Source organism: Typopeltis vanoorti, chromosome 26, assembly GCF_054136105.1.
Source record: "Typopeltis vanoorti isolate ZY-2024b chromosome 26, IOZ_Tvanoo_1.0, whole genome shotgun sequence".
NCBI classification, from domain to species: domain Eukaryota; kingdom Metazoa; phylum Arthropoda; class Arachnida; order Uropygi; family Thelyphonidae; genus Typopeltis; species Typopeltis vanoorti.
Window position 1 is genome coordinate 12,431,789 of NC_143574.1, and position 24,901 is coordinate 12,456,689.

The 24,901-nt window shown below is 35.7% G+C and overlaps 1 protein-coding gene across 1 annotated transcript in view; it reads left to right on the top strand.

Moving 5' to 3' along the window:
* Positions 1-24,901, top strand: part of LOC150092333 (Fanconi anemia group A protein homolog) — a 388,676-nt gene that overhangs the window by 277,519 nt on the left and 86,256 nt on the right. The window contains exons 26-27 of the mRNA XM_090415063.1: positions 11,468-11,561; positions 23,920-24,051. Of these exons, the coding sequence (XP_090271189.1) occupies positions 11,468-11,561; positions 23,920-24,051 (226 nt within the window). The remainder of the gene's footprint in view (positions 1-11,467; positions 11,562-23,919; positions 24,052-24,901) is intronic.

The window sequence follows — 24,901 nt, forward strand, 5'->3', positions numbered from 1 at the left end:
GATTGTATGAAAAAATCAAAGTATTTGATTTGCAGAAAAATCTTGTTTGAATAAATTCATTGTTTTTCTCAGATTGGTCAAAGCAGAGTCCACTGTTCTTGTTCTTAAAATCTGTAGTGTTCTTAACATGAGTAGCAGAGATGTAGTAGTGACCCTCCCCATGATGTATTGCAATATTCATATCTGAAAGGAAATATGCTGCATTATGAGATACTAGGGCAATTTAATATGAAGTCTGTTTCCTCTATATAAAATAGACTGATTATGATTATTCGTATGCAAACCTTTTTGCTCATGCTTGGATAAAAATAAGAATATAATTTCCTGTTATGTATGATTTTCTTTAATGAACAGCCTTGCCTATAAATGCAGACAGGAAAATTGAAAACTGTCTGTCTACAGAGCTTGTAAGTTGGATAGCCAATAAGTCTTATATAATATATACCCAATAAGATGAGTCTTTGACTCCATGGGATCTTGGGTAATAATAATAATAATAAGTCAACTAGTGGCTTTAAAGGGATGCTTAGCTTATGGATCTTGAAAAGAGACTGTATATCCTAGGAGAGGATGTCCATGAAAAGTCATCATCCCAAAAAGTAGAGCCCTATGTAAGCTCTAAGTCTGTTGATCTATCCGACTGTGGGATCAGAAGAGAGAGAAAGAACAGTAAGTACAGCAGTCTCAGAGCATTAATTTTCCTGCGTTATTCTTTTTTTATTTGAAAGTGGAGGTTTTTGTCCTGCAAAGAATTTGATACACGATACTGCAATAGTCTGTTGCAGGATGTCTCTTGATATGTGTTTTACATTATATCCAAATTACTTCAGAATCTTCTGAAGGGTGTTTATTATTTGTGATAGACTAACCAGAAATTTGCACAATAAATCGACTGTTTCCAGGCTCTATTTTCTACTTTTTCTATTTTCTTAATGCCAATCTTTTATCTATGAACATATAAAACATGAGAACATGATCAGTCTAATTAAATGTACTGTCTGGGGATATCCATGTTTTTCTTTGGATATCCTTAGAGGAAAGTGGTATTAAACATGATATCAAAATTGGAGATGTTAATGTCAGCTCTTTGCTTTATGCGGATGATGTTATGCTTCTAAATAAATCCGCTACAAGTCTGCAAGATTCTCTGACTAAATTGAATAGCTGTTGTAATAGATATGGTATGAAGGTCAGCAATAAAAAGACAAAGAAAATGAAAATAGGCAGAATCATAAGAATCATTGAAAATGTCAACTGTGTTGTGAATGGAGAACCTGTGGAACATGTAAAACATTTCAGCTATTTAGGCACGATTTTTACTGAAGATGGTAAATTAAATATAGAAATAGACAACAGAATCAGCAAAGCTGGTATGGTGGGAAGTCAATTGAATAAATTCATATGGAATAAGAGAGAAATTAGTCGGAACACTAAATTAGCTGTATACAAGACAGTGTTCAAACCAGTTTTAACTTATGGATCTGAGAGCTGGGTCAGAAGTAAAACACTTGACCAAAGACTAGAGACCGCAGATATGAGAGTCCTGAGAAAGATTAGAGGCGTGAACAGATGGCATCAATGGCAATATCATATTAAAAACGAGGATATTAGGAAAGAACTTGACATTGTCAGCATCCAGGAATGCGTTAGCAGAGCTAATCTCAGGTGGTATGGTCACTTAAACAGAATGGGCGAGGAAAGATTAGCAAAACAAGTGTTCTCTGCCAGGTTGGCAGCAAAACGACCCAGAGGAAGACCAAGATATAGGTGGATTGATATGGTACAAAGTGCTTTAGACGATAGAAATATAAGATCTGATAATGTTGGAGTGTTGACAAGTAACAGACTGATTTGGAGGAAAATTGTAGATAGGAAGTTAGTAATGATGTAATTTTTTTTTCATGTAGTACTATCATATCCTGTACACCCCTTGAGGGTACATGGCAGGAATTGGATGATGATGATGATCCTTAGAGGAAAGCATGTAGAAGACATAATCATATTTTATTACAGCAAAACAAAAAAAATTATTGGTTTCTCTCCCATATTATTAATGCATATGTAGACTGTGTTTTCCAGTTGTTTCTTTATAAATATCTTGCTGTTTAACCTTGGTATTGAAAGCCTCAATGATCATTTTTATATCATTAGGTGGTGCTGAATCATACAGCCTTCTCCATTTTGCAGAAGGTCTAAAATCTAAAATATTCTCTTTAATATCTTTATCTACTATAAATGCTACTCCAAATTCAAGTTTCCCTGATTCTTTCTGTATATAGTTTTATATACAGTGGTGCCTTGGTTAACGACGGTAATCCTGGAACGGATTACCGTCGTTATCCAGGGCGCGATTCCCCATAAGATTTAATTGAAAATCGATTAATTTGTTTCAGCTCCTCCCCACAACAATAGTACATATTAAAAATGCAGATAAAACTCATTTAAAATGTCATAAAAATATAGTAAATATCATTTATTTATTATACAGTATATGTATTTGCTACAACAAAAATTAACATTAATAAAATGAATTGTTCACAAAAACAGTTTTTAATTATCAGTCTTCACCAGAAGGACAATTGGGCTCACTTCGGAGTTTTTTGATAAATGGACCTGTAAAAAACATGTCTAGGGTTGTTTGCTTCTGCCTCTTTTTTAAAATGTTTCTGAAAAACTGCATAGACTTTTCATTAAATAGATCTGCAGTTTTGATAATTTCAGATTTGTTTAGATTCCGTTTCATAGCAACATTTTGAACTTCCTCCCACTTTGCCAAAACATTTTTGATTTCAGCAGTCGTAATTTGTTCTTTCTCTCCATCCTCATCTTCAGATGAAATTTCCTTTTCTTCACATTGCTGCTTGAAAAGTTCTTTTAGCTCGTCAGTAGTCAGTTCTTGGTCATGCATCTTCAATAATTCTTCAACATCTTCTTCCTCTACTTCCAAGTTAAGATCATGAGCAGTTGCCACAATATCCTTTACCAATTTGTGTCCTTCATCTGAAGTTTCTTTATTACCAAAGGAAGGACACAGTTTCCTCCTCAATTAGTCTAATTGCTATGACAATGTTGAATTCTTCCTTCCAAAATTTTGTTATGGTTATGTTGGTAGCCTCATACATTTCAAAGGTAAAAAGGCACCTGGTAAAAAGTGCTCTTGTGTAAAGTTTTTTAAAATTTGCAATTATCAGCTGATTCATAGGTTGAATCAGAGATATAGTCTTGGGAGGAAAAAAAAATCACCTTGATAAAATCTAATTCATCTGGTAGCTCTTCTTGTATGCCTGTTGAATGGCCAGGTGCATTATCCAAGGTTAAAATGGCTTTTAGAGGCAGATTGTTTTGCTCAAGATAGGCTTTGACAGTTGGTCCAAACACTTTGCGAATCCAGTCTCTAAATTCTATTCTTGTGACCCAGGCTTTGCTGTTAGACTTCCACAAAACACCGAGATTGGATTTAGAGACATTGAACTTTTTGAATGCTCGGGGATTCTCTGAGTGGTAGATTAACATTGGTTTTACCTTGCAGTCTCCACTTGCATTTGCTGCTAAAAGCAATGTTAACCTATCATTCATTGGTTTATGCCCAGGAATTGTTTTTTCTTCTTTTGTGATAAATGTCCTGTTGGGTATATTCTTCCAAAATAACCCAGCCTCATAACAATTGAAGACTTGTTGAGGTAGGTATCCTCCTTCTTCTATAATTCTTGTAAAGCTATTGACAAATTTATCTGCTGCTGCTATGTCAGCACTAGCTGCCTCTCCATGCCTGATCACACTATGAATTCCTATTCTTTTTTTAAAGTTGTCAAACCAACCTCTGCTACCTTTGAAATCATCATCATCTACCTCAGAACTTGATCCCAAAGTCTTTTTTTTTTTCAAATCTTAATAAATCTGTTTAGCTTTCTGACAGATTGCATTTTGAGATGTAGTATTGCCTGCCATTTCTCTTTCTTTGATCCAAATTAGTAATAGATTTTTCATTTGCTCAAAAAGACGCCCTCTGACATTCAACCTTGAAGTTCCCTTAGCAACCTTAGCTACCATAAGGTCTTCTTTCTTAGCCAAAATGGTTGATATTGTAGAATGACTGGTTACATATATTCGAGCTAGCTGCATAATTTTCACAACTTCATGATTGTTTGCTATTATTTCTTTCTTCTGTTCAATAGAGAAAATTTTTCTGTTTTTTTTTCCTCACTAGCTTTCTTTTTGGGACCCATTTTGTCACACGATAAAAAAAATTCACTCTATAAAAAAAAGATACACAAAATACAGTATTATTACAAATTGTACAACACTAAAACAAGGGATACAAAGAACATGTCTCACCTGAAAATAAAAGTCCAAAAAAAAAAACTTTTTGAAATAAAAGTTAACAGTTAAATTCGAAACCTGCAATTTTTGACTTAATGTATTTTGCTTGTAAGGTGACAATATTAGATACAACAGCTTATAGCAGCTTATAGATACAACAATTACAAAAAAAAAATTATAAAAACAAATACAACAGATGAGATTTGATTTTGCCTTTTGATGGCGAACGAACAGTGACACGCACCCACCGATTTATTGTCTATGAACCAACACATAAAAAATAAATGCTTAAAATACTCATTTTCATCATAAAATACATTTATAACCACAAATTTTAAAATAAAGCACAGTACATTACAAGAAAAGAAACAAATGGGAAAACGTAAACAGCTGGCTATGATGGGTCAGACATATCTGAGCTTCACAGCTATGCCGCATGGCTGTTCTCTATTCGACAATGTCTTCCCACACGTGGCTGAGTGCGATCGGAAAATTCCGGCTTTTTAGATTGGGTAGAGGTTCACATAATCGAGAGTCGTTAACCAAGAGATTTTTTCCTTACAGCCACTCGTCATTAACCAAGTACGTCGTTATCTGAGGCCATTGTTAACCAAGGTACCACTGTATATCAATTATTTATCGAGCTTCATATGTTTGTTTGAAAGATTATTACTGCCCAATGAAGGCACCATATATATGCAAGGGAAAATCATTGTTTTTACCATTTGTAGATCTCTTGATTTTTCATCAACCTGACAGAGGAACAATTTTTAATTTGGAGGAAAAAAATTACATACAGGTTGTTAAATCAATGCACTGTCTCACTATATCAAAACTCAGTGCTTGAGCCTTCAGTAGCACTTGTAACATATTAAAACACAATAACTGAAAGTGCAAAAAATTTATTAACAATTGCTGGCCTGATTGGTTGAGTGCTTAGCATGTCTGCTCTCCAGCTAATAGACTGCAGGTTTGAATCCCACCATGGGCATGGATTCTATCCCATCTCCCTCGGACACTTATTCAGTTTTACTATGAATGCAAGCTATTTTATATGGCAAGGAAAATTCCACAAGTAGATTGTAGGCACAGCTATGGTCTCTCATTCCCTCTCATCAGTTTTTTCATGGAACATTTTGAAATGAACTGATTTTTCCTTTCAGTTGTTTCTGACCATAGGCGACTTTGTAGGCATTGCCCACAAAGTATTCCTGGCGAGATCTTTACACCATTGCTTTCCCCAATCCCCCCCCCCAATTTCATCTGGGCTCAGGACTGGCATATGGCTAGGACATATTCATAACTGTAATCCATGTGTGTTCACGGGGCCGGTTTGCCTGTTCTGGGGGACGAAAAACCCGAGTTTCCAGGTGAAAAAAAAACCTTACCTCCATATGAGGCCGGCTAACTCACATTTAGTCGAAAGAGACGATAAAGGTTCCTCACATCACTGATGGGAATTGAACCAGGTCTTTCTGACCAGAGGGCTTCGTGTATTTATCTCGTGTTCGAATATTGCAAGCAAATGGAATTTTCCTTTTCACTTGTATTTAACAGCACAGAATGCTCTTCTGTCCAAGCTGTACTTGTAAATGATTCTAAATGGTCTCTCTATTACTGAAAATGGAGAGCCTGTCCTTCTAATTGATTCAAAGTGAATCAAATCGAATTCGATTTTCAGATTCTAAACACAGTGCTAAACTCTATCCCTCTCAAACCCACAATATGGCTGTGTTATATGGATGATGTGTTCTCTGTTTGGCCACATGGCTAGGATATGTTGGAACACTTTCACAGCCAAGGATCCATTTCATCATTAAAAGGGAAAACATGCCCATCCATGGCATCCTGGTTGTCCAGGTACCCAACAGATCCTTTTCTGTCTACAGAAAACCTACCCCATACTGGAAGGTACATGTGTTCAGACATTGTCTCTATAAAGATTGTTTTTATACTCTGAGTGTTTAGTATTTACATAAGGGTGCAATGACTTTTAACTGTTTCTTTTAGAATCTGGAAAATCACTGACTCAAGACCAAATACAGAAAATATATACATTTAATGAAACTAAAACAATATATACACTTTAAATAAAATTACATAACTACAAAATACTGGATCCAAGGCCTTCTAAAATAAATCTACACTTTGAGATTTTCTTATCCAAAAATATTAAAATCACCCATTCTCTGACTCATTCTGTTACTGGATTTTTTAACATATACTTAATCACGTCTACCAGACTAAACACTTTGTTTTCACAATAACAAAATGTTCATAGTCAGTTTCTTTTTTATGGCCTTTTCCAAAAATATAAAATTCTCTTCTTCTTTTCCATAGGATCCTTTTTGTTTCTCCCTTATTATAGTACATAGTATTATATCTCCTGTCTCACTGAAGTATAAATACTCTTACCGTTTGCATTTCAATTTCATGCACAATTTACTCACCAGAGGAAAAAAGTTTCTTCTACTACTTCATAAACAACATATCTAAGTTGAGCTAATTCCATCACCTTTTCCAGTAGATATAACAAATAGATCTGGCACCCTTAAGACAGATGAAATTTTCCAATTAGCTTTTCCTCAAACATTTAATTAGAACATTGACTGCAATATCTTCTTTTATTTACTAAATATGTTGAAAGTTTATTTTTCACTTGGTTAGACTATAATAAATTTAGCTTAATCCTTTATCCAAGTGTGAGCAAACAAAGTTTGCACCTAAAAGTATCTTCAGGACTGGGGTAAGGTGGTACAACACCAGGAAACTCGTTGCAAAGGTTGAGCAAACTAACATCACTCCTATCTCAGTATCTCCCGTAATGCAAAACACATCTCCTTGTGCATATATGTATAATGTTATGCATTAAGGGGAGGGCCACTACCCAGACTAGTTTTGACCTTTATTGAGTTCTCTTCAGTGGGAGCCAGGCCCAGACGTGGAGATACCAGGCAGAATCAATAGCAAGGTCATCTCTAGCTATAGGAGTTGACAAAAGGTGTGCCACCTTTTTATTAAATTACTCTGGATTTAGAGAAAAATGTTGAAAGTTTATTTTTCACTTGGTTAGACTATAATAAATTTAGTTTAATCCTTTATCCAAGTGTGAGCAAACAAAGTTTGCACCTGAAAGTATCTTCAGGACTCGGGTAAAATAGTAAACATTAAGCAAACTTTGTTTGCTCATACTTGGATAAAGCATTAAACTAAATTTATTATAGTCTAACCAAGTGAAAAATAAACTTTCAACATCTTTCTCTAAATCCAGAGTAATTTAATAAAAAGGTGGCACACCTTTTGTCAACTCCTATAGCTAGAGATGACCTTACTATTGCTTCTGCCTGGTATCTCCACGTCTGGGCCTGGCTCCCACTGAAGAGAACTCAATAAAGGTCAAAACTAGTCTGGGTAGTGGCCCTCCCCTTAATGCATAACATTATACATATATGCACAAGGAGATGTGTTTTGCATTATGGGAGATACTGAGACATGTTAGCTTGGTCCACCTTTGCTACAAGTTGCCCGGTGTTGTACTACTTTTGTCAACTCCTATAGCTAGAGATGACCTTACTATTGCTTCTGCCTGGTATCTCCACGTCTGGGCCTGGCTCCCACTGAAGAGAACTCAATAAAGGTCAAAACTAGTCTGGGTAGTGGCCCTCCCCTTAATGCATAACATTATACATATATGCACAAGGAGATGTGTTTTGCATTATGGGAGATACTGAGACATGTTAGCTTGGTCCACCTTTGCTACAAGTTGCCCGGTGTTGTACTACTTTACCCCAGTCCTGAAGATAATTTCAGGCAAACTTTGTTTGATCACACTTGGATAAAGGATTAAACTAAATTTATTATTTACTAAATACTTGTCGACAGTCTGAACTCCTCCAGTTTAAAGACTCACAGGTCTACGATTCCTTTTTGGAATCTTCTATTAATATTCTGCCGATTGTCACATAAAACTTTAAACCTTCCTAAGAGCAAAATTTCTCCGGTCTGCTTTCTTAAACTTTCATTTTTTCTCTCTCTCTCTCTCTTGTTTTCCTCGTTATTCTGATACCGAATGCTCTGTCAGCTATCAGTCACCCATCACACTCTTTGGCGAGCATGCGCTCTCCATGTAAGTGCCAATCAAGAAGTTACGTATAATGGCTGACACGTTGTCTCCATTAGCGTAAATAAAATGTCTAAACAAACCACCACAAATACCTCAACACTTAACAATTTTAAACAATCAAAAAAATTGAAAGTGACACGACTATCAAAATCTAGTAAGTACATCAATTATTCAAATGCTTTACATTTCCTTTAGACAACATTAATATCAATCGTGGGCACATCCCAAGGGCAGATGTACATACAAAACCAAAACTAATAATATATTAACATAGAGAAATAATTGTCAAAATATTCATAATTGTAAATTATGATTATTTTTACACATGCATCACCTGTCACATCACTACTCCTCCTGTGCAATATGTTGTTATAAAAACTTTAGCTCATTGAGCTAGAACCATTTGCTCATACCACAGTAGTCTATCCAGTCAACACTTTTTTTTTAGCCGATGGCTTAGCTCCCCCTTCTCAAAATCAACAGAACACTCTACCCAAATCCACTACCATCCGAAAATCCAGAACATAAAAAATCAGTTGCCATTCCCTACCTCTGGGGCACCTCAAAAAAAAATCTCACAAGTTTTAAAAAAATATGACATTAGCTGCCTTCAAGCCATACCAAAAATTAGCTACCTTTTATCTGCTCACCAAAAGATCCTTTCCATGAGTGTGTTAAGGCTTAAGTGCTGGGAGGACATCATGTTAGAGGTTTAATGGAATATTTACAGCTCTAGGAAAGGATTAAAACTGATTTTAATGCTTCCAATATTTCATCTCAGTTATTGAGACATCTTCAGGGTTCACAGATAACTTCTGTAACACACACACAAGGACAACACAATACTAAATGAACACGTGGATGTCTCTCAAGTCCTGTCTAGGTGGTGCACCCTCTATGGGCATTTGTAAGTATCCTAGGATGTAAAGTAGGACCTCTGACAATTATTGTTTCCCAAATTTTGGGAAATTTTATGCATCCGTATTTATTTAAATTCAGTTGATTTCTGACTGCTGCAGATTCTAAAAACAGTCTTTCCTCTTTGAATTTGCTATGGTGAAAATCAACTGAATTTAAATATGGATGCATTAAACTTCCCAAAATTTGGGAAACAATAATTTTCAGAGGTCCTACTTTACATCCTAGGCCACCTATAAACCCCCATAGATGGTGCACCAACCTAGATAGGACTTTCGAATCACCCACATGTTTCATTTAGTATTGTGTTGTCATTGTGTGTGTGTTAGAAAAGTTATTTGTAATCCCTGAGGATGTCTCAGTGACTGATACGAAATATTGGAAGCATTAAAATTTGTTTTATTCCTTTCCCATTGCTGTAAATATTCCATTATACCTCCATCATTTAGATCATCCTGGGGTCTGCAGCATCTTGTTCCTGTAAACCTTCCTATTTTGGACAAACACAATTGTCAATATCCTTCTACAACTACATTTACCATTCTAGAATAGCAGACTATGCCAAAGCATTCATCAAATCTGAACAAATTCAGCTTCGTCACTTTATGTAAAATATGGGAGACTGTTATTTTGAATGTCAGCAAGTTTCCATTCAATGCTCTCATAGAGGGTATGCCTTGTAAAAATGTCTTGATAATCCTGGCAAAATATTGGCATAGCATTATTAGCAGCTAAATAATAGTTAGGAATTATTATCTCTTGATCTTAATATCATCCATTAAACTTCAACATGAACAAAGGCTGTTCTCTAAAGGCATTTAATCAGCTTTGATATAAAAGCCTCCTAAGTAATCTGAAAACTTTTAGGTAGAATGAATTTCATTGCCTGGTGTGATTTCACAGCATTTAGAGGCTTGAAGTGGTTTGAAGAATGTTCCTTTTTTGTTTTTAGCACGGTTTTTGGATATTGATCCCTCAACCTACCTGTGTGTAATACATGCTATAAGATTTACAACCTTTTGAGGTGGCTTGTCAAAAAAAAAAGAAAGAAAAAGATAAGTAAATAATAACTTAAATAAAAATCTAACTCTCACTTTATGGTCTATTAGTGGTGAAAGTGCCAGAAGGATTACACCAACAAAGATTTGTTTTCACTTATATTATTCTAGTATCTTATATGGTACCACTGGTACAACACATATTTAATAATCAATTCACATTCAGTCAATAAGTTTACATAGGGAGGTTCCAATAATTCCATCTTTCCATTTTATTCTCTTCTATATCACTTGTTTGTTTTTTTTACTTTCATTACTTGCATAATCATCTGAAATTTCTGCCCTTTTCCTCAGTTATACTACTGAAAGTATCAAAATTGCAGTCAAGTGTTTCTGGAGTTTTTTCATCACTCAGATTTTTCACAACATTTTCACCACATAGTTTTCTAGTTTTGCTATCATTTATCTTAAAGGAAGTAAAAACAATCTATTAATGTTTTTATCACCACAAAAGAAATTTGATTAAATATACCTGGAAAATATCAAGCTTGGACATTTTTTAGATGTTTGCAACATCCTCAAAAATTAATGACTCCAGAGATTTCCAGGCATTGCACTTAAAGGGGGGGGGGGGGGGAGTTAGTTTGGTAATGAGTTAAATTTTGTTGTTGTTTTTTTTTTCTCACAAATTATCTGTATTTTATTTATTGTGGCTGAAAAGGTTATATGAGGAAGTAGAAAATGTTGCAGTTTCATGTTTTCCAGCTTGTGTTTTGAAAAAAGGTAAATTACATATAAAAATGCCATTTGTTTGTTGATTTTACTTTACAAAAATAGTTTTGAATAATTATATTTTATTTAATACAGCATCAAGTTAACATTCTTATCTTAACATCAGTAGGTTATTGGAAAAACTTTTATTGGGATTATATTGATCAAGTGTATATAATAAACAAGAATATAAAATATAAAATTTTCCAGAGCTTTTTAGTCAAGAAAATGAAATGTTTTTTTAACATCAGTAGGTTATGTTTTGCTGACTGGGAACACTATGTCTAATGAGTTAATTTTATTTTATTTTATTTTTGTTTTTTGTTTTTTATCACAGATTATCTGTATTTTATTTATACTGGGTGAAAAGGTTATATGAGGAAGTAGAAAATGTTACAGTATCATGTTTTCCAGCATGTCTTTTGAAAAAGGTAAATTACACATTAAAAATGGCATTTGTTTGTTGATTTTTACTCTACAAAAATAGTTTTGAATAATTATATTTTATTTAATACAACATAAATTTGACATTCTTATTTAACATCAGCAGGTTATGTATTAAACCTGTACATCCCTTGAGGGTACATGGCAGGAATTTGATGATGATGAGGTTATGTATTGCTGACCAAGAACACTGTATGGTTACTGTTGAGTATCTTTGCCATTGAAGTCCATAAGTCCCAGTATGTTTATTTGTGAACTTCAAATTTGAAAATTGCTTTGATAATTTCATATAATTCACTTGTTGAAATACTGCCACACGTAAAAAAAAAAACATTCAACTTAAATGTAATCACCATTAACTCAATGAAAAAATCTTTACCATTATCATTAAGGTGATATGTTCATTTAAAATAAACAGTGATGCCACTGTTTATTTTAAATTCTGTTACAACTATCAAATGAAAAATGTATTACAAGATACCACCACACACACCAATCAGTTTGAAGACTCAGATTATAAATATATATATTGCTAAACAAGTTACTTTCTCCTTCATATGACTTGGATATGTGTCCTTCCTTACAACCCCATTTGACGTAGCCCTTAAAAAATATTAGATGATAAAACAATGAATAAAACAGACTATATGTTAAAATGAAATACGTTGACCATCTTCATGTAAAGATTTAATGAGAACTATATAATTGGAAAGATGGAACAAAACATTGTAAGATCAATAGAATTAGACAAAATAGGGATGATTTACATCCCTATGAGGAGGCAGTATGCTCCAAGATTATTGGTATGTTTATTGAGGTAAAAAAAAAACTTTTTTTACCACAATAAATCTGCGAATTCCACTCATTAAATGTTATAAATCTGTCATGCATTTATTGCTGTAGGTAGGCTAAGGATCGTGTAGTTAAGATGCTGTTTTCACAGTGGCTGACAAAAAATTGTCTACTGCTATGGGCATTCTCAGCCATCCATGCCATCGGGAATACAAACCTATAACCTGTTTGTCAAAGAACAGAAATGTAGTGAGTCAGCCAACCCTGGTTTACATCTCAGGTACTTGTATATGGCCAATGAATTATACTGGAATGCATTTGAAGTCAGGTGTCAGAGGAAAGTTTTATTCAGTGGGAGAATCAAATTGCAAAATCAGTGAACATCTCTTTTTCCTTGTGGTAGAGAATATGAGAATGAGAAAGATCAGAGAATGTTGAATGCAGTTTCTCAGCTCTCAAATCCAAATAGAATACTCATTAAAAGATGCAAGAATATCATGCCAAGGAGATATTGCAGTGCATGTATGCTGTTGCTGGAAGCACCAGAAACAAGGATGACAAGTTTCTGACATTCAGTTAGCTTGGCCAGAAATTAGTGAGATTTGTTGATGGAAGAGGATATTGTTACAGGGATAGAATGTGAGTGATATTGTATTTTTTTAGAAAGTATAGAGAACATGACTTGGGGGAGGTTTGGCTAATGCTAATAGAAGGATGGCAACGAACAAGAGCAAAAGTTCAACAGTAATGTAGGATTGAGGGAACCATGCATTGGAATCTCTGTGATTTGAAATAAAAGCTAACAGAAAAAAAATATATAGTTTGTTCCTACTATAGGAATCAGCTTGTTCCTATTATTATTATTACAGGCAACACCAAGGAGTCCTTAGACTTATCATGTCAAGAACTATTCAGTATTCGCACAGTATCTATCATACTTTGCTTTGAACTCATTCACAGTCATAGCACCCACAACAGACTATGGCAGCTTATTCCACTCATTCACCACACTCCAATAAAAAACCTAGTTCTAACACTCTTGCTCATTATTTTAACACCAGGTGGCATTTTGTTGAGTAGTGCAGTAAATGTTGGCTTACAGAGATGTGATTTATTTAGCATATAATTCATGATATTATTGAGAGTTATTGATTGTATTATTTTTGTTTATTACTATGCAATTGAAAATGCTTTGTTTTTGATAGATTTGTAGTGCATCTTGCATAAATAGTGTTATTCATGATGCTTATGAGAACAAACACAATGGTGATGAAGACATAAGTGTTTGGGGAGAGATGACGTGGTAAATGAAATATGGCATGTGCACTATGTACTCTTTACCAAGGAAGAATTGATGAAAGCAAGTGGAGAGAAGATGTGTTGGAAGTGTTTCGTGAACCAGAAATGTGAGACTTGTTGGAAGCAGGATAATGAAGTGATGACTGTTAATGCTAAAAGGTCCAAAATCAAGAGTTACTTAAACATACACACGTGACCACAGTACTTAAATTATTTAATGAGTAAATATTTTGTCCTAAGTATCTTATGACATCGTCAGTACAGTAATTTCAAATAATACTAGAAATAACATACAGTTAGGGTGCATGCTTACAATGTAATTCCACTATGTGTGCAGTAGCGTGATATAGAATTAAAATATATCTGATAAAAAATAAATTAGATTAAAATAAAATAAAATAACATACATAAATTTATTTTACACAATTAAGGATGACAATTTCCCAAACTTTAGGGATAGTAAGAACGTCATTCCGATTTAAATTGGGTCTGTGACGTAGGGCTTCAGCACTTTCTTTATATAAATAAACGCTCATGTTTATATTAGGATCTGTGTAGAAGTTGGTGTTTTTCTACTGCATCTATGGTTTAGATTTTCAACTCTGTGTTGTGCTAGGCCAGATTTGTGTGGTTTGATAAGATGAATATGGTCTTGATGTTCAGAGATGCATTTACTAATAGATCTCCCTGTCTGTCTTATTTTATTTTAATTTAGTCTAATTTATTTTTTATCAGATATATTTTAATTTAATTCTATATCACGCTATTGCACACATAGTGGGATTCCATTGTAAGCATGCGCCTTAACTATATGTTATTCCTAGTATTGTTTGAAATTACTGACAATGTCCTAAGATACTTAGGATGAAATATTTTATTATTATTATTACGGGTATCTCCATGGAGTCAGTAGACTCATCGCGGGAGACCCAAACTAGCAAAACAATATCTGTCATATCTCTTCTTGAATTCATTTACAGACGAAGAGCTCACAACTAAGTCAGGCAATGAATTCCACTCATTCACCACCCTCCAGGCAAAAAACCTTGTTCTGACACCTTTGTTAACCACACTCTTCTTTAATTTCCAGAGATGACCTCTTGTTCTTCCATCACTATCACACAGCTGAAACATTTCCCCTGCATCAATCCTATAAAAACCTTTTAGTAATTTGAATGTTTCTATCATATCCCCTCTTCTTCGCCTATCAACCAACCTCTGCAATCCACAAGCTCTCAATCTATCAATGTAGGGAGCATTTTTTATATCACTCACCAACTTGGTCACTCTTCTCTGAACCCTCTCCACAGCCTCCTCATCTCCAAGGAATCCAGGTGACCAGACCTGAGCACAGTAATCCAAATGTGGAAGTATCAATGCTTTATAAAGGGGAATAATAACCTCCTTATCTCTGGATGTCAGTGTGTTCCTCAACAACCAAGTAATCCTATGTGCAATCTTGGACACCTTAGCAATGTGTCCTCTGAACTTCATCTCCCTATCTACCAATATCCCTAAGTCCCTAGCCTCATCAATCTCTTGGAGTACCTTTCCATCGATGTAGTACACAGCTGGTAATCTTTTAATCCCAAAATGCATGACTTTACACTTTTCCACATTGAACTGACATCCATTTTCTTTTGCCCATTTTACCAGCTTATTTAAATCCTCCTGCAAACTTTCAACATCAGCTTGATTTTTTATTGCACTACACAACTTTGCATCATCAGCAAACAACTGAATATCTCCCTTTAAGCCGTTTCCTATATCATTTATATACAAATTAAACAACATTGGCCCAAGCACAGAGCCCTGAGGCACACCACTGGTCACCTGCCTCATTCTGGACTCGGCTCCTCCATACACCACCTTATGGTATCTCTCCCTGAGCCATTCTCCTATCCATATCACCAATTTAATATCCATTCCCATCTGCTCCAATTTGCGTAACAGTGTTCTATGGGGTATCCTGTCAAAAGCCTTAGCAAAATCCAGAAGTACCACTGTGTAGCCAGTTCCTTTGTCCAACTCTGATGTTATTCTATTATGAATAGTTAATAGATTGCTAAGGCAGGATCTACCTTTAACAAAACCATGTTGGCCTCTATAGAGTATCATATCCTGATCCACCCATTCTTGAATTTTGTCTTTAACCAACTTTTCCAATACTTTTACCACTACTCCTGAGATGGTGATTGGTCTGTAATTCAATACCGCAGTTTTAGAGCCACCCTTATGCAAAGGAACCACTTTGTCTAACTTCCACTCCCTAGGGACCATACCAGAGTTCAAACTTAAATTAAATATCCAGGTAAGAGGGGTTGACAATTCATTTGCACATTCACGCAACACCCGAGCTGATATTCTATCTAAGCCTACCGCAGTGTTTGCATTTAAGTTTTGCAATATATTTAATACTTCTGATTCTTTAGCTTCAATTCTCACATTAGGTATTGCTATAGGTATAGAGATATCCTCACTTGGGTGATAGACTTTTGAGAAGTGATCACTCAGTAACTCGACTATTACATCTGATTTTGTCACCTCAATACCATCAGCACCCACTAAGGTTATCCTTCCGAAGTCATTCTTCCTCTTACTTGCCACATAGCGGAAGAACTCTTTGGGATTACCTTTGATCTCTTTGGCTAAGGTCTTCTCATAATCTGATTTAGCTTTTCTTACTATGCTGGTAACCTTCCTAGCTTGAGCCTTGTACTGCTCATGGGTGTTCTGATCGCCCTTCTCCTTGTAAATTCTCCATAACATTTTCTTTTTTTGCAGTTCAAGCTTGATACTACTGCTCATCCATCTAATGCCTGCCTTGTTTGACCTCCTGACCATGGGGACACAATCTGATATTGCTTTCCTCAGATACCCGCTGATTTTATCCCAAGCACTGCTAACATCTTTCCCTTGCAATATGTTCTGCCATGGGATGGCTGCAAGCTCACTCCAAAGCTTGTTATAATTGCCTAACCTGTAGTTCCTTACATACCCCTTCTTAATAGAAAAATCCACAGATTTTGCAACCTCCCAAGTCAATACCACATGATCGCTTTCACCAACTGGAGGTAACGAGGACACCTTACTTATGCATATAACCTCTGAACCAATAACCAGGTCCAACACTCTCACACCACGTGTCCCTTCAGTTACGTGCTGTTTCAAGTAATTATCTCGTAGAAGATGTATGAACTCCATTTCCTTTTTGCTACGTGATATTTCCTCCTTCCAATTGATATCACCATAATTAAAATCCCCCATAATAATCACTAAGCCTTCACTCATTGCACTAAGTTGCTGATGCATGAATTCAATATCTCCCCCCGTACTCCCTGGCCTATAGCAGCATCCAATTGTATATTTGGTTGCGTTGGTCACTATTTCGCACCAGACTGCCTCAAATGAACTCTCATTTACATGTCTATCATCATGATATACTACTTTCTTTGGCTGCAACACATCAGCTATCATCAACAGTACTCCTCCTCCTGTTCTATCTTCTCTATCCTCCCTGAAAATACTGTACCCATCACATTCAATTCCAGTGACCACATCTTCTGCTGACAGCCAAGTTTCACTAATGCCTACAACTTTTGGTGAAATTTCACTGACTAATGCCAAAAATTCTTCTCTTTTATTTCGAATGCTTCTAGCATTGGTATACAAAAATTGCAGATTCCCTCTAGATCTTGTACCGGCTTTAGAACTGATATATAAGTCACTAACTACCGTAGTCCTATGCCGATTTTTATCCCCTCTCTTCTGCAATTTATTCTGCCTATAAGGATCAAGAAATACACAATCAGTGCTAAAGTTTCTCTCTCTTACACTCAGCCTTTTCAATATTAGTTTCCCTGCCCAATAACTTCAACCTGTTCAGAAAACAATAACTTCTTCAATCGCTTATGTCCTTCCATGTTAAGATGCAGACCATCTCTAGCATACAACTGCCTTTTCCCTTCAAACACACTCCAAACATCAACAAACTCCAGACCTCTTTTTCTGCACATTCTTGCAATTATATCATTCATTATCATTGCTCGTCTACTTAACTCGTAATTGTCAAAACGAGGCAGCACACACACTATTCTCCCATTGACACTTTTCCTCTTCACAATATCTAATAATGTTCTTAAATCTTTTCCTACCCGATTTATACTACCTCTCAAGTCATTCGTACCCACCATAACTATCATCTTGTCTGTTTCATGCCCTCTCTTTATTGCTAAAGCCACTCTTTCTATTGTCCCATCAGCCAAGCACTCCTCATGCATACCACTCTCCATACCCTTAATTATAGAATCACCATATATTTTATCACTCTTAACTTCATTCAAGTCCACACTCATGGCCTCATTCTCTACACTATTCAGCATGACTCTCCCAGCTTCATTACTCAACTCTCTATTACTTACCCCCCCACTCTCACTACATCTCATTTCTTCTAGGCCACTTGTGGTTTTATTATGTTGACTCCCAATCACTCCCATACTATTTATTACTGAATCATTCACCAAAGACTCACCCATATGTAATCCTGTTCTAGTTACTTCAGCTAAAGTAATCTCTATAGTCCTAATTTCTCTGTTTAACACATTAAACTCAGCTTTAACTTCCAGTATCTCCTTACCGATCACTTCCACTTCCTCATGAAGAAGATGAAGGTCATTTTTAATTTTCATAAACTCCCGCCGAAGTTCTTCCGCTACGGTCCCGATGTCAGCTTCCATTCCTAAACGCTCCAGCCTATCCCGACACTTCTCACATACATCGACATTTTCTTTCTTCTCATTTTGCCAGACCGACCACAGATCCTTCACATTTTTCGGTGCATACATATACTCATTAAATAATTTAAGTACTGTAGTCACGTATGTATGTTTAAGTTATGAATACTCCACAGGTTTCACTACATAACAAAATCAAGAGTATTGTAGAGAATGGAGTTGGAGGAATAAATTATAGTGAAAAAAAATGTGAATGAAAGTATGAAACAGGTACTTGAAGGTAAAGGTGAGGTGCATATGAGAAAAATGTGCCAACTGACTGTAAGATAGCAGGTGTGAAAGGCAATGAGGAAGAAAGCACAGCTGACAAGGTAGAGAAAGTAATGGCAGCAAGAAAGTAAGTCAGGATATGAAAGCAGAATGGGTGAAAGAGGTGAAGTGATTGCTGGATGAAATGGGGAGGATTACAGATACAAATGGAAGACTGAAATAAAAGATGGCAATGTGTAAAAGGTGAGAAATGATTCAAGAGTGACCATGTATGGGAATTCAATTATTAGAGGTATGGCTAATGACAAAGTGCATAAGGTTTGCTTTCCTGCGGGTAGAATGAGAATTAAGAGATAAAGAAAGAAATTGAATGAACAAAACAGTTGATAGTGATATTAGGTGTGTGAATGATTTCATTGGTAGCAAGGAGAATACGAGATTGAATATCATCAGTAAAAGATAACAGTGTAGTAGGAAAGGTAGTCAGTGTGTTGCCCAGATACAATAATGATGATATAAGTATTTCCACTTGGTTATGTTATAAATTAAAGATACCAAGAAATGACGTACTTGGTTTAATCCTTTATCTAAGTATAAACAAAGTTTATGCCTGAAGTATTTTCAGGACTGGGGCAACTCATATATAGAAGCTAATGACTTCACATTACTTGCCTTAGTATCCCATGATTCAAAGCACATATCCTCGGACATGTATAATGCTATGCATTATGGGAAGGGTCACTACCTAGACTCCCACTAATGAGACCTCAATAAAGGTTGAAACCTAAAGGTTTCAACCTTTATTGAGGTCTCATTAGTGGGAGCCAGACCCAGAGATGATACTAAGGTTTGAAGTAATGCAGAAGTCAGTCCTGAAAATACTTCAGGCACAAACTTTGTTTGATTACTTGGATAAAGGATTAAACCAAGTATATAATTTCTTAGTATCTTTAATTTATAATTTAACCAAGTAGAAAAACTTCTGCAACTACTATCTCTAATCCAGAGTATTTTAATAATAAGGTGTGACACCTTTTGGCTACTCATATATGAAAATATGACTTCTGCATTACTTCACCTCTGGGTCTGGCTCCCATGGGAGATAAAATTCTGTCTATTTTTACTATGAGAAGTTTTTTAAATAGTTCCATCCTCTTAATTCAATGTGGTCTTATATTGCAGTGATGACTGGAGAGCAATTCCAGGCAGAGAAGGCCAACTCAAGGCAGTTAACCCAGATGGGGCTAACCACCTGGGTATCAGTCATCTTTGCACTTTTTCCATTGGTCTTTTGGTTGTTCATCTATATGAGATTGGTGAAAAAAGAAAACTGATAGCCTTTGGCTATATGATGATATAAAAGAACTGAAGCCTTTTCTCTATCTCTCTCATGCTATCTATCTATCTATCTATCTATCTTTTCTTTCTCCTAATACTATCAGGCTCTCTTGCACCCCTATACTAATAGGCTTATGATGAGCAACCCTTTACTTTTTCACCTCAATAAAGGTCTGGGTTGTGACCTTTCCCATAATGCATAGCATTATATATATCTGCAAAGATATGTTCTTTGCATTATGGGATACTAAGGCAAGTGATGTGAGTCATTAGCTTCTACATATGAGTTATCCCAATCCTGAAAATATTTCAGCCACAATTGTTTGCTTACACTTAGATAAAGGAATAAACCAAGTTTATAATTTTTTGGTATCTTTAATTTATGATAGTGAGTTGAGATGGCAAGTGAAGATTATGAATGGTATACTAGCAGAGCTGTGCGATGAGAAAGGAGTTCATTTATGAACATGTGGAATGAATTTGAAGGCTAGATGGAACGGTATAAGAGAGTCGGGATACATTCAAATGGGTTTTGTGGGTCAACTGGAGAAACGTTTGCTGGGCTGGAAGAAAGAGTAATGACTGAGGCAAACATTAACCCTCAGGAAGCAAGATGTGATGTGGAAGAGCTTACAAATGGAGAGGTGAGTGATATGAGTGAAATGAATGAGAAAGAGAGAAGGAAAGCATCACACAAAGAAATGGTGGGAGTCAGAGTGGACAGGGAGACACTCTGTGAGAAGTGGATGTGTGAATGAGCAAGAAAAGACTGAGGTAGCCATGTTTGTGGGAGGGGGGAAAATTAAGGTCTGAGGAGTGGTGTAAACATGAGATGTAATTTGATGAGGATGACATCCTGACAGGACTAGAGATGTGGGATATGATGTTTTTCATGAACACTGACAGGGCAGAAAAAAACAAGTGCTATTACTGGTAGTAGAGGAGTTACGTTCATCCAAGGTTGAGATGCAAGGAGCAAATAATGGCAATGATTTTGAAACAGTATAGTGTGAGGTAGAGGTAGACAGGATGAAATATTAAGATATTGCTGTAAATCTATTAATTTTGAAAGCAGTGAGAAGAAAATGTATAGGCAGAATGGTGTGGGTAATAAGCAAAGAGTGATCATTATTGTTTGTTTTAATTATTTAATATCGATTTGATTGAAGAAATGCAATCTGCAGACAAAGAATGAAATTTCTTGAATTTTTGAGACACAGCTACCTTAGGCAATTTGTAAAAGAAGATATATGAGGATCTTAGATTTGCTTGTCATCAGCGGATGTTATTAGAAGTGAGGTGCGAAATCTTCCTCCAGTTGGTGAAAATGACTGTGAATTGATTATTTTGGTGGTGGCCAGCTGCATAAGGACTTCTGTGAGAAAGGATGTAGCACTATAAAAGCTGGTGATTGTGACAAACTCAGAAGAATGCTTGCAGCTATATCAGAAATGAAAAATTATATGGAAAGGAGATTAATGGTACTTGGACCCTGCTCAGGAACTGTCTGGCAGAGGCAATGTATAAATGCATTCCAAGGGTAAGTCGTCTGATAAGGTAAGTGTGAAATAAGTGAATGAAAAAATGTGGCATGTAATTTGGAAGAAGAAAGCATTATGGAGGCAATAAGATGAGTGATAATAGTCATGTGAGGAGTACAAGGAACAGATGAGAGGGATAAATTGCTTGGTTAGGGTAGCAGAGGTGCTGCATGAGCAGCAGTTAGCTAATCAGGCTAAAAAAAATCCTATGAAATTCTTTTGATACATGGCCAGCAGAAGAAAGAATAATTTTGGAAGGATGATATTGGTTAGTGAAAATGGTAGAATGATAAACCTCTGAGCATGATGTAGTTGAAATGTTAAATGAGCAATTCATAAAAAGTATTTCATCCTTGTGAATGTAACTTCATGCAGAACTTGAAAATAGTCAGAACTGCTTCTCATTCCCCATCCACTGATGGAGAATATGAGAAATGGAGGTAAACAATATAAACAAGACTGTAGGACTTGATGATATAATACCACGTATCTTGAGAGAGTGTTCCAGGAAGTTAATAACAGCTCTGACATAACTTTTAAATGCGAGTCTTAGATTGGGCCAAGTTCCAAAGGAGCAAAAAGAAGGCAAAATTGTTCCACTTCATAAGAGAGAGAGAGAGATAATGAGGCTAAGGCTTCATATTATTATAAAATTATAAAATATCACATGGAAAACTATTACATAAGTTGTAGCAAATGGGAATGGATATGAGGCTGGTGGCTTGGATATCATCGTGCGGGATTTAGTGTGGTGTGGAATATGTTTAATGTATTCATTGCCGAGAGTGAATGCTATGAGAATGGATAAAATATTTGTCAGAAATCACTAAAAACACATGTACTAACCACAGTAATGACTATTTAATTCGTAAATATTTCATCCCAAGTATCTTGAGACATCATCAGTACAGTAGTTCAAACAATACTAAGAATGACATACAGTTAGGGCGCATGGTTACAATGGAATCTCAATATGCGTGCAGTAACATGTTATAGAAGTAGATTAAATATAACTGGGGAGAAAAAAATAATAATAATATATATATATATATATATATATATAAAGATCATTTTACACAATTTTGTATGATGACAATTTCCCATACTTTAGGAATAGTAAGAACATTGTTGCGGTTTAAATTTGGTCTGTGTAGTAGGGCTTCAGCACTTTCTTTATCTAAATGTTGATATTTATATAAAGATCTGTGTAAAAAAAAAAAAACTAACTATGCCATTCCTAGTATTGTTTGAACTACTGTACTGATGATGTCCCAAGATACTTGGGATGAAACATTTATAAATTAAATAGTCATTAATGTGGTTAGTACGTGTGTGTTTAGTGATGAATTCACCACAGGTTTCGTTATATAATAAAAAAAAAAAAAATTGTCAGAAATGTTTTGTGAGTATAAGAAATGTGAATTGTCAGAAGCAAAAGAATGAAGTGACTGATGTTATGGATCTGGAGAATGTAGTGGAAACAGTGACTGATAGTGCACAAAATGAGAATGAAAGTTTGAAGGAAGTGGTTGAAAATAATAATGTGGATGATGAGATGTTAGCACGGAAAGAAATTGTATGCTTACACAGATTCCTCACAGGACAAAACTTGGGCTTGAGCTACTGGAGAAACGATTGGCATGTGCAGTACAGAAGGATGGAGAATGAAAGAAAGAGTGAATGGAAAAAACATATACGAGGATGGTCTGAAAAGTTCTCGGCCTCAACCATAGATGGCAACACTATCAGCAAGATTTTTTTTTTCTAAGTTGGTACATCTGTCATAAGCATCCATGTGAAATTGCAAGTCATTCTATCAAGTAGTTTGTTTTATACAGCTGTCTGAAGCAAAAGTGTTGTCTGTATCCCTTTAAATGGATAAAATTGAGTATCATTTTAGACAAAATAGGGATGATTTACATCCCTATGAGGAGACAGTGTGCTCAAAGATAATATGAGCCTGAAAATGAGCCAACAGAAACTCTGTTTCTGTTGGCTCATTTTCAGGCTAGGTTTGTTTAACGAATAATATTTAAAATGAACTGTGGTTAAACCGATATAACTGTGCTAATATCCTGCCAAGGGGGTGGGATATTAGCACTACTTACATTACTGGCTTTATGCGCACATATGATGCACGCTCGGTCGCCGAATGCGAGTGGATCAAGTAGATTTGGTTGCATAGGCATTAGGTAGTATATATTGTGTGTGCAAGTCTAATAAGATGTTATATTTTTTAAGATCCACATATAATGCGAACGCCTAACTTTAGACCATAAATTTTAACCATACATTTTTCGCATTATACGCGATAATATATGGTATATAAAAGATCAGTTTTCTTTTTTGTTTCTATTGGTGCACACGTGTAGTTCCAGTTTGTAGCAAGAAGACTATGTCCTCAGTTGAGAAACAATACAGAGTTACATGATACTCCCATTGTACATCAGTATACAGTTGAAATATTTCATTCTTCTCTCAAAAATGTAATCCAGGAACATGAGGTATGTTTTATTTATTATTGCACAGTAAATATATTTCATATTTTATATTGTTACTACTGATGTAATTAATTCATAGAGCTGATTAAATGACTACACACGTAAATGGAGGGGAGTCACCTGTTTGTGGTGGAAGGGACCTCCCATTGATGCTACTGGCCGTTTTTATTCTTCCTCTTTTTTTACTATCCTTTCTTCTTCTTCCAGGTTACCATTACTGGGGTCCAGTGCCTAGCTGCCATGTTTGCTATGCAATGCAAACTCTAGATCTCCAGAAAGGGGGAATACTGGTAGTCTTGCACTACTTTGGCCTCTGTTTCAGCAAGATGAGTAGTCTCAGATCTTAATGGGCTTACCTGCAAACTTCAATGGTGTTGCAGTATGTTTCTCATCTTATGGTCTGGGATTGGGACCCAAAGCTCACTGCGGTGCTGGTATAGCATCTGGGATAATTTGGCATTCCACTCCTGAGTACAGTCATTGCTTGCCAGTCAGTGGGTGTCTGTGCTTGGCTCCATTGTCGGTGGAGCTCTGGTACCAAACAAAAAAACCCCTTGAGCATGAGTTCTTCATCCTCAAATATTTATGGGTCCCAACCATGTACTGCTACCTTAGATATATCATTTGATAACAGAAGTAAATCACGAAAGATATGTGATACCAGTATACATGTACCAGTGTTTCTGATCATCCATACAACAGGTAAAAAGCCACTAGGCAAAATGTCACCGTTCTTTATTTAAAAGGGTTTAGAAGGACTGCTAGGATCTCCCAAAAAGGTTAAGAGACTACATTCTGGTAATATCCTTGCGGTAACATCATGTCAGCAACATTCAGAAAAACTGCTGAGAGT